The following is a 12342-nucleotide window of genomic DNA, read 5'->3' as shown; positions in this document are numbered from 1 at the left end:
CTACTCTACAAAAGTACTTTTTTTTGAAGTATTTGAACTTCTCAGGTGTATTTTTATCTCAAGAAACTTTTGCTTGTAGTCAGTGTAAATTAAACTGTGACTATCAAGGGGGGTCTGCTTTTTTACAGTGTGCCTATGCTTGCAAAAAAAAAAAATCATATTTTTGATCTAATTTATAAATCAAACATATTTTCAGTGTTTTTGTGAATAATTTGATTTTGACACAGTAAACTGTGATGAGCTATGAAAGATGCAGGCGGGTGCCTAATTAAATACACACCATAGTTTAATTTGGCCTCACTTTTAGGCTATAATTTAGGCTATAAATTAGATCTAAACACTTTATTAACAAAAAAAGTGTCTTTTGAATAGTTACAGTGCCTTTCAATTGGCTGGATCTGCTTGTTTCAGACCGTTGACTAAATTTTTCCAGCATCCCGGGTGCGTTCATGCATAGGCAATGGTATGAACTATTATAACGGGGTCAAATTTATATTTATAATATAAATAGTTTGACTTCCTTCAAGTGAGTTCAAGCATTAATTAGGGAGGGGGAGGGGGGTTTCCTCTCTCTCTCCACCCATTGTAATCTGCACACTGCTTTTAGTATGGTTACATATTACATTCTTCTTAAAACATGCTCTATGCTTACTGTCTTTTTTATCATGTATGTTTGTATTTGTTCACTCACATTAACACACATTTTATGTTTATTATTTTAAATATGCTATATTATCAAATATACTTATACAGTTGAAACCAGAAGTTTACATACACTCCAAAAAAAGGAACATAACCCCTTTTTAAAAAAGATGTCGGATGAAAAATCATACTAAACATTTACAATTTTAAGTCCGTTAGGATTACCTAAATGATTTAAATTGCTAAATGCCAGAATGAGAGAGTTTTTTTTTTTTTTTTTTTTTTGAGAATTTTTAATAAATTTTTAGACAGTCAAAAGTTTTAATACATTTCCTTGGTATTTTTGTAGCTTTGCTTTTAAACTCTATAACTTTGGTCAAATTTTTTGGGTATCCACAAGCTTCTCACAATAGTTTAATGCAATTTTGACCCATTCCTCCTGACAGAATTGGTTTTACTGAGTCAGATATGTTGGCTCTCTTGCTCGCACAAGCATTTTCAAATATGCCTACAAATTTTCTATAGGATTGAGATCAGGGCTTTGTGATGGCCACTTCAAAACATTCACTCTGTTGTCCTTAAAGCACATTTTAACTAATTTGGTAGTATGATTAGGGTCATGGTCTGTTAAGAAGACCCATTTGTGGCCAAGTTTTAATTTCCTGGCTGATGTCTGGAGATGTTGCTTCAGTATTTCTAGATAATGTTCTTTCTTCATGATACCATCTATGCTGTGAAGTGGAGCAGTCCCTCCTGCAGCAAAACAACCCCACAATATGATGCTGCCGCCCACATACACAGTCGGGATGATTATCCTAGACTTGTAGGCTTTCCCCTTTCTTCTACGAATGTAACAATCAGACCTCAGGACATATCTCCAAAAATTCTTTTTCCCCAGTGTAATTTAGCAAATTGTAATCTGGCTTTTTTGTTGATTCTGGCTTGTTGATTTTCCCATGTTGTCACACAAGGAAGCAGTGTGTTTGAGGTTTTTCTTAAATACTATTCTACAGTTGTGCCTCCAATTAACTCAAATGTTGTCAATTAGCCAATCAGAAATTTCCAAAACCTTAACACCATCAGCTTTTTCAGGGGCGCAATAATCTTATTGTATGTAAACTTGACTTTCAAGAAAAGTTATAGCAATTTCTCAAAAAATATCTCTCTTATTATTCTGTTATTAAGCATAACAGAAACAAATTTGACAATCCTAACTTACCCAAAAGAGAACAAGTTTAGTCATATTAACATCTGACTTTTTAAAATGGTTATGTGCCTTTATACAGTGTATGTAAACTTCTGGTTTCAACTGTATGTGTCATTTTTCAAAGCAGACACTTTAGTTATCATTTCTCAGTTTTGTTAATAAATTGAAGCATTTTCTTGCTAAATAAACAGGCTCTTTTTAAATGCATGTGGTAGTTTTCATTTTTGTGAAACGTAAAATATGTTACTCCAGGTACATTTTGTTGTACATTTCAGATGACAAATCCACTAGAGGGTGCTGTGTAAAATATTGGCGAATTTTAAATGCTTCATGAAATAAGTTGACATTTTTTCGTACAGTACATTTCAGATACACATTGTCCACTGGAAGGCGAACCACTGACCTAAACTTTTCCCTATATTTAACAAATACTATCAAACTAGTAAACGTGAGAAAAGTACACTGCAGCCATCTAAATTGACCCTCATTTTAAATCAGTTGTTACTAAACTGGAGTGCTCTGCATCACAAGTTTACCATCTTACAAACTGAGCTACTAAGCATACTGACTATGCCAAAAAATAACTTGCAAACTTGGAGCGCAGTGAAAAAGAGAGAGTACAGCAAATATATATATTTTAAATCATATTTGTTGAAATAGTTCAACTGTTATGAACTGTTATCAAGACTTTCAGAAAGAAGAAAAAAATAATGTGAGAATGATGACGACAGTCAGAGGAGAGAATAACATCAAATTTACTCTCAGCCCCATTGTCACTGCATTACAAACACTTTGCTTAAGAGGCATTTCATTTGTTGTAATTTGACACAAAGATGACATAATACATACATAAATGCATATAAATGTTCATACGTTTTTAAAAGAATCTAAATAATAAAAACTTTTAAGGATTTAAGAATATGACCGTTAAACACATAACATATATCATAACAGGCTTGTGAAAAGGGTCCATTACATTTATATGAAGCTATCTGTGCTTTTACTCAAGTGCTTGATTTGTATACTTTGTCCACGACTGGACTACTGGATTATATACGATTTTACAGTATTTCTCATGTGTCTGTTCACAGGCTGTGAGTTATATGCATTCTGCGGTGCTCTGTTTGGTATCTGCTCGATGATCACACTCATGATTATTGCAGTAGATCGATACTTCGTGATCACTCGTCCTTTGGCCTCTATTGGCGTTATGTCACGCAAGCGAGCCTTGCTGATCCTCTCTGCTGCCTGGGCTTACTCTATGGGCTGGAGCCTGCCCCCCTTTTTTGGATGGAGTAAGTAATTACAAACACAAGAGGCGTTTTGCCTGTAAGGACAAGAGGGAAGCATTTAATCAGAGTCAGAAATGTAGACATTGAATGTGACAGGTCAATTAGAAATGGTCACATTTTTTAGTAAATCAATATTTGAGATTGTAATGTTTTTGTTTCCAGCAAACATTTTCCATAGACTTAAGCATACAGATCTTGGCTTAAAGAAGGCTACATTTGTGCTGTCAGTGAAAATCCAGTCATGTTAAGATGTCTAACAATACTCCAAAAATATACTAGTCATCAAAAGAAATAAACGACTACACATGTGAATCTGTCTAATACCAGCAGGCACAGAACATCAACATGACATCATCTTTTAGTTGTACCCCAACATTGTGGGGACGTTGCCTTTTTTTTGGAAATGAAAATCGGGTTGACGTCAGAACACATCATCAGGCCAGTGAGTCCAACTTTAAACCTAAAATCAACCAAATATCAACGTCTAATGATGTTACAGCTTGGCGTTGTGTGGACGTTATCATTATGATGTCTATCAGACGTTCGATTTTGGTTGCCATACCTGACAAATAAATGTCAGTATTTGATGTCAGTACTACGTTGGTTTAAGATGTTGGCTCAATGTTGGATTTTGAGGACTTCCCAACACAACCTAAAATCAATCAAATATCAACGTTTTTTGACATTGTTATTGAATGCCAAAATAATGTTGTCCTAAAATGCTGGCTAAACATTGAATTTTGGTCACCTGATGTCACAACCTGCTGGGATCTCTCTGTTTAATGACAGTTCTAATCTTTTTGCCATTTATTAGACGTCCATTTCGTTTTCACTAACTGCCCAAATTTAGCCTTGTTGTAACTAAGTTTATTATGTAGCTAGTATGTTTAGTATGTATCAGCAAGTTACGATGTTATTGATGTCTATTAGACAACTTTTTAAACACAAAATCGCTTGAATGATTTGAAAGTAGGCCAAAGTTTAAAGTACAGTCCAGGAGTTTAAAACAGCTCTTTTTTGATACTTTGATCTTGTTAATAAACACCTTCAAACGACCATTGGTCAGTGATGAAACAGTCCATGTGACTTCAGTTGTTAACTAATACCATTTAAATCTCCAACAATGATTTTGTGCAGCAAAAAGTAAATATACTTTTTTTTGCATATAGTTTCATATAAATACAGTAAACCACTGAAGTCACATGAAATGTTTAGACAATATTTTGCCTTCTTTTTTTGGACACTGAACTTCTCAGGACTATTACTGTCTATAGAGGATGAGAGAGCTCTTGCATTTAATTTAATATAACTTAATTTGCTAGAACTTCTCTGAATTCTTAAAAAAACATGAAAGGAAGCCCACAATACTGTACATACACTCAACAATATGTAATTATATTTTCTCCTGTCAGGTGCATATGTTCCTGAAGGTCTGCTGACGTCCTGTTCGTGGGACTACATGACCTTCAGTCCTTCTGTTCGAGCCTACACAATGCTGCTCTTCACTTTTGTATTCTTCATTCCCCTCTTCGTCATCATTTATTGCTACTTCTTTATCTTCAAGGCCATCCGTGAAACCAACAGGTAAACTGGTTAAGTACGTCATACTGGAGAAAAAAAAAATCTGTAAAAGAGAGGTTCATTATTTATCAAAAAAAGAAAGAAAGAAAGAAAGAAAGAAAGAAAGAAAGAAAGAAAGAGAGATCCATTTTAGATTAGTGCTTTGTTGTGTTCTTTACGTGGTTGATTAAATATGTCACTGCGTAAACTGATGTGCATTGTATTTATCTGTTTGTTTTCACATCTGTATGATGGGAATAATAGAGCTGTGGGGAAAATCAATGGAGAAGGAGGACCCAGAGATTCTATCAAAAAGATCCACCGGATGAAAAACGAATGGAAGATGGCAAAGATAGCGCTCATAGTGATCCTGTTGTATGTCATCTCCTGGTCTCCATACTCCTGTGTGGCTCTCACTGCTTTTGCTGGGTGAGAATCAGCATGTTTTACAATTACCATCCAGAACTTTTGATTGCAATTTACAATGTACTTAAAGTTTAAAAAGCAATTACTTCACTTTAGTTTAAAAAGTGAGTAAACCAGTTGGTCTCAAAGCAATAAATTGACTTTACTTAAAAAGATAAGGAAACTCATTGCCTTAAAAGTATTAAATCAATTAATAAAGTGCCTAATTTTAAAAATTAAGTCCTCTAAAACAATTCCACCACTCCAAAAAATAACTTTTGCTGCTTGTATAAAGTGCATTGGAACAATACAATTCTTAATTTATTTTTTTTTTGGGGGGGACAGCCTATTTGTTTTATGTTCAATCCACTTAAGTTTGTAACAATGATTAAGTTAACTTAATGGATTTGTATTGGGACAACTTGAAGGAATTGTGTGGAATCCATTTTTTTTAAAGTGAAGTTACAATGGGGTTACTTACTTTTTTAAAGTAACGTATTCCTTTTTACAGTGAAAGTACTGAGCTTAATTTACTGATTTTATAAGCTAAATACATGATTTAATACATGTTTTTTTCACGCACCTATCAATTTGGGTTATTCATAAAGTGATAAAAAAAAAAAAAAAAAACCTTTTCCATTTATAGAAAATTGTATTCTACGGAATTCTTTCAAGTAGCAAAGACTATAGAAAACACAAGACATGTTACTCGTATTGTTTTGAGTGGGGGAAAGTGTAACGGTCAAAATTGCAAATAAAGCCCACCTTCTAGTACAGGAGCCAATTATCAATCGCTATAGATTGACAATACTCAGAGGAAGAGGGGAGGACCAGACATGAGTTTCTGCAGATTTTGTGTGATTCAAACGTTTATAAATGAAACTAAAGGCGCAATTGTTGTTTAATTTTATTGGTGATTCCTAATATGAAATTTAATCGTAAGCTTGGCAAGCAGTTTTGATGAATTTGATGTGTCCCCATTCAAACTGAATGCCTGTGCACACTGGGTGTTACAAAAATGCCCACCCAGTGAAATGACTTGCCTTAGAGAGACTTTGACAGTAGATACGTTGATTCTACTGTGTGAAAAGTTAAACAAGAATTTTGAACGTGACGTCTTGCAATATTAAGATTTTTGTTCTAGAAATGTATTCAAATTAGCATATTTATTGAGATAGTTCCTCATTTGCATATTTTAATAACATTGTAAAAATTTTTAAACAATCGTTTTAGTTCAGGTCACAATTCACAGTATTAACAAACCATGATCTAACACTACTACCCCAATAAACTACCAATTAGCTGTTTATTAATAGTCATGTAAAAGTTTAGGTTTTGGGTGGGATTGGCGCTGAAGAATAAGATCATACTTTATAACTAAAAGTCAGTCGTTATTTGCATGAACTATGATCTAAACTTAAGTGTTACCAAATTATTTGCAATTTTAAGTTTTAGGTTTAGGTTTATGAATAGAATATTGTTATGCATTCATTCATTTCCTTTTTGGCTTAGTCCCTTTATTAATCAAGGCTTGCCACAGCGGAATGAACCGCAAACTTATCCAGCATATTTTTTACGCAGAGGATGCCCTTCCAGCTGCAACCCATCACTGGGAATCATCCATACACACTCATTCACACACACACACACACACATACACTACGGACAATTTAGCTTACCCAATTCACCTGTACCCCATGTCTTTGGACCTGTGGGGGAAACCGGAGCACCCGGAGGAAACCCACGGGAATGCGGGGAGAACATGCAAACTCCACACTGAAATGCCAACTGACCCATCCGAGGCTCGAACCAGCAACAATTCTTGCTATGAGGCGACAGCACTACCTACTGCACCCCCACGTCACCCAGTATATTGTTATTACTCAGTCTATGCAATGACTATAAATATATAATATTATTTGAGAAACAGAACTGTAAAATACAGAGCTACATTTTTATTACAATCTGCTGGATAATGTTATTTTTTTTCTTATAGCTTTTTATTCATTTATAGCTACTGGAGGCAACCAAAATAGCTTAATATTTGATGGATGAACTTCAGCTGCCAATGTCACTATATTTTTACACGACATTCACTGCTAGCACAAAAATAAAATAAAAAACACTTGACTTTAGTTGTTTGTTCAGACAGTGCAAAGACTCAAAGCAGAAAGATATGTTAACAAGAGCAGAAAAGGTTTTAAATAAAATATAATAAATATTATCCATTTATGTGAGTCAGCATATAGTGCAGTTTTCTCAAGTGAGAAGCAGACATTTTTTCAAAGTATTTCATGAGTGTAGCCAAGAAGAATTTCTTCTTTAAAGTACAGACATTGCTGTTTCATTTCTCTGGCACTAAAGTAAATAATTGTCTACACAATATGATAATTTAACAAGTAAGACTTGAATAAATATTTAAATCTTTGAACATATTACATTCAAATGTATGTACATATAAATTATAAATATAATAAGACAAAAAGCTTACAAATTCTAATAATATTCAAATCACTATATATATATATATATATATATATATATATATATATATATATATATATATATATATATATATATATATATATATATATATATATACCCTTGATTTTTTTTTTCCTTTTTTAAATATTTCCCAAATGATCTTTAACAGAGCAAGGAAATTTTTTACAGTATGTCTGTATTAGCACCTTTAAAGTATTTTTTTATCGATAGTTTACAGAACAAACCACTGTTATACAATAACTTGCCTAATTACCCTAACCTGCCTAGCCTTTAAATGTCACTTTAAGCTGTATAGAAGTGTCTTGAAAAATATCTAGTCAAATATTATTTACTGTCATCATGGCAAAGATAAATAAATCTGTTATTGAAGGAGTAAATTTCAATAAATTTAAAAATAACTCAATAAATTTATTTCCTTAAAATTTTACACATTTTTTTAAAATTGTTTGAATTAAAAAAAAAAAAAAAACCTGAAAAATCCCATGTAAGTAAATATTGACAGCCTTTGCCATGAAGCTCTAAATTGATCTCAGGTATATTCTGTTTCCACTGATCGTTCTTGAGGTGTTCAGCAGCTTATTTTGAGTTCATCTGTGATAAATTCAGTTGATTTGGACATGATTTGATAAGACATACACCTGGCTATATAAGGTCCCAGGGTTGACAGTGCATGTCAAGGCCCAAACCAAGCATAAGGACAAAGGAATTGTTTTTAGACCTCCGAGACCAGATTGTCTCAAGGCACAAGGCTTTGGAAGGTTACAAAAAAATTCTATTGGTCTGAAAGTTCCAATGAGCACAGTGGCCTCCATCATCCAAGTGGAAGATGTTTGGAACCACCAGGACTCTTCCTAGAACTGGCCGGCCATCTAAGCTGAAAAGGGCCATAGTCAGCGAGGTGATCAATGACCCGATCTGTCTGAGCTCCAGCGTTCTTCTGTGGAGAGAGGATTACTTTACAGAAGAACAACCATCTGTGCAGCAATCCACCAATCAGACCTGTATGGTAGAGTGGTCAGACAGCACATACTTATTCAAAGATGATTCCTTGGATTTACTTAACTGTTTTACTTTAGTGGTTGTAAACTATTTATTTGGGCTGAATTTAAACAAACAAATTAAGTTAAACATTATCACATTTTAATTTGTTTGCTTTAATTCAACACAAATAAGTTGTTTGCTTTTTTCAGTGTAGCAGCCCACCTGGAATTTGTCAAAAGGCAACTGCAGGACTCTTAGAGCATAAGAAACAAATTTCTCTGGTCTGATGACACTAATATTGAACTCTTTGGAGTGAATGCCAGGCGATACGTTTGGAGAAAACCAGGCACCGATTATCACCAGGTTAATGCCATCCCTACAGTGCAGCATGGAGGTCGCAGCATCATGCTATGGGGATGTTTTTCAGCAGCAGGAACTGGAAGACTAGTCAGGATAGAAGGAAAGATGAATGCAGCAATGTACAAACACATCCTGAATGAAAACCTTCTTTAGAGTACTCTTGACCTCAGACTGGGGCGACGGTTCATCTTCCACTAGGACAATGACCCAAAGCAAACTGCCAAAATATCAATGGAGTAGCTTTACAACAACTCTGTTATGTCCTTGAGTGGCCCAGCCAGAGCCCAAACCTAAATCCTATTGAACATCACTGGAGAGAGATTTTATTTTTAATAAATTTGCAACATTTAAAAAAAAAAATCTTTGGGGTATTGCTATAACATAACACAACATAGCACAACATAACATAACATAACATAACATAACATAACATAACATAACATAACATAACATAACATAACATAACATAACATAACATAACATAACATAACATAACATAATAAACATGAATTAAACACTCTTTGAATTAAATATTTTTTCTCTGTTTAATGATCTCATATCCCACATACTGTACATGCTGTTACACATTTCCAAAAGACTGAATCATTTTGCTCATTTACCTCCTCTTTGGCTGTGTTTGGATGTTATGTGGGTTGAATAAAATGAAAGCATATGGAATGATGTGTAATGCCGTGTCCTCTTATTCTTTTCACAGATACGCAGACATGCTGACACCCTACATGAACTCTGTGCCCGCTGTTATTGCCAAAGCATCTGCCATCCACAACCCCATCATCTATGCCATCACTCATCCCAAATACAGGTTTGATGATGCTGAGCCTGAGCCTTTTTTATAAACTATTTGCTTGCTGCAGATTTACAGTTGAAGTCAGAATTATTAGCCTCCCCTTTGTTTTGTTTTTTACTTTTACTTTTTTTAAATATTTCCTTAATGATGTTTAATAGAGCAAGGAAATTTTCACAGTTTGTCAGAAAATATTTTATCTTCTGGAGAAAGTCTTATTTGTTTTATTTCATCTAGAATAAAAGCAGTTTTTAATAAAAAAAAAAAACATTTTAGGGACAAAATTATTAGCCCCTTTAAGCTATTTTTTTTTGATAGTCTACAGAGAAAAAAACATTGTTATACAATAACTTGCCTAATCACCCGAACCTACCTAGTTAACCTAATTAACCTAGTTAAGCCTTTAGATGTCACTTTAAGCTGTATAAAAGTGTCTTGAAAAATATCTAGTAAAATATTATTCACTATCATCATGGCAAGGATAAAATAAATCAGTTGTTAGAAATTAGTTATTAAAATTATTATGTTTAGAAATGTGTTGAAAAAATCTTCTCTCCGTTAAACAGAAATTGGGGGAAAAAATTAAACAGAGGAGCTAATAATTCAACGGGGGCTAATAATTCTGACTTCAACTGTAAGTACTATACAGTGACTTCAAAGAGATCAGTAGCATGTCAACATTTTTGCACATATAACAGCACTACGGTTTTTGTTTTAGCGATTTGTTGTATTGAAAAGTAGTTAATTTCATTAAAAAATCTTGGATACAATATAGTGTAAAAGTATTATTAAAACAGTGTTAAAAACAATATCTCTAACAAGGCCGTTAAATAGTTGTACAGTTAAATATTCACATATCACGGAATATCAGTGATGTAATTTTTATTTATATTTATTTGTACGTTGGTTTTAAGTAATATAAATAGAATAGAATATGTTGTTACAATAAAAATGTCTCTTGTGTTACTTTTGTATGGTGGCCAAGAAAGCTTACCCTGCTGCATTTTTTTTTTAAAATAAGCAATTACAAAAAGTGCCAACAAATTAAAAAAAGATCTTCATCTTCACACGTGCTGCAAATCCTCACAACGCAAACACATTTTTAAAAAAATTTGCTGCATTTTTTCACAACGCAAACAATTTATAAAAACAAATTATAAAAACACGCTGCATTTTCTTACAACACTTTCAAATAGAACAAAATACAATGGAAATGTTTCAAGGGGACTCTAAAACGTGCCGGACCTTACTATTTATGTTATGGTTATTTAGGCCAATAAAATACAAAACAAGGGAATCAGGATGTTAAAAAAACAAAAAAACTCACCTTTCAAAGATCACCTACAACATACACTGAGTAATAGTCATGGCACAGCGGCGTGCATCACAGTTTTTGGGTCCTCTTGCCAATACCAATTTATTATCAGCCAATTATATTTTAGCACCTTGGTGGAAAACAGCTTATTTCATCATTCAGTCAATAAGGCTCTCAAACCTGTGTCCATGACCAAAATGCGAACTCCGGGGGACAGTAGCAGACTCTAAAATGAGATGCAGATTCAGACATTCACGTGAGGTGGTTATTAATTAGCAAATAATATAAATATTACAAACATAAACATTAGGTGAGCAGGTTACATTGTAACCCTGTGTCCCAACAATGCAATGTGACACTGATATTCTGTTCTGTAAGCTCAATTTCAAACAGTTTATTTTGAACTATCTGCAGCTTCCTTCAGTAATATGACAATAAATGCCATGTAAAATGGCATTCAAACATTCAAAAGTTTGCATGTTCTCGATGTGTCTGTGTAGGTTTCCTGATGCATAAAACATATGCTGGATAAGTTGATGGTTCATTCCGCTGTGGCGACCCCTGATTAATAAAGGGACTAAGCCGAAAAGGAAATGAATAAATGAAAATATGAAATTATTCAAATTGAGCACCAAAGCAGACCTGACTCAGTAACCATCTGCTCCAGTTTTTTTTTTACACACCCTGCTTTCCAGTTTAAAAAGGTCTGTCCAGTGAAATGAAACCTTGTTCTACAAAACAAAATGTGTGCTGCGTGCTTCAAGGCCTGGCAGACCTAAATCGTTCAGTGACTTTGTGTTCAGAGTGCAAGCACAAGTACCTTGAGATGACAGAGGTAGATTCTGACCTTTAAAAGTCAGATTTGCTTCAGATTGATCTGCTGTGAATGCGCTGAGCCATGTGTTGCTCTCATAACCGATCTGTGGTGAGACACACAAGATTAATGCCCACCATGAAGCACTTGAATGATGAGGTCATCACTTACACATCACCTCAATTTGAGGTCATCCTTATGAAGGATTGATAAGTTACATAAGACACAACAAACACAAAGCTCTCTTCCCCTATTTAACAAGTAAACATTTTCCACAGTTAGGCATTTTTAAAAATTAACTCATTCTGTTTGTGATTGCTAATGGTCTGCAGAGTTTAAAGGGTTGTGTCATTCTTGTTTTACTTTGTTACTATGTTGTTATCTATTTCGATCTTTAACAAATTAGCATAATTACAGCTTAGTGTTTTTATTTGCTGCCTGCAAGTATCAATTCTA

General features: G+C 33.9%; 1 protein-coding gene across 5 annotated transcripts in view; it reads left to right on the top strand.

Moving 5' to 3' along the window:
* opn4b (opsin 4b) overlaps positions 1 to 12342 on the top strand; it is a 72374-nt gene that overhangs the window by 43887 nt on the left and 16145 nt on the right. For all 5 annotated transcript variants that reach the window (XM_009306568.5, XM_073917304.1, XM_073917305.1 and 2 more), the window contains 4 exon segments: positions 2941 to 3144; positions 4554 to 4725; positions 4966 to 5130; positions 9668 to 9775. In XM_009306568.5, coding sequence (XP_009304843.1) covers positions 2941 to 3144; positions 4554 to 4725; positions 4966 to 5130; positions 9668 to 9775 — 649 coding nt within the window.

This window comes from Danio rerio, chromosome 12 (assembly GCF_049306965.1).
Source record: "Danio rerio strain Tuebingen ecotype United States chromosome 12, GRCz12tu, whole genome shotgun sequence".
Taxonomy (NCBI): Eukaryota; Metazoa; Chordata; class Actinopteri; order Cypriniformes; family Danionidae; genus Danio; species Danio rerio.
Note: the sequence above shows the minus strand (reverse complement) of the source record. Positions and strands in the feature narration are given on the sequence as shown.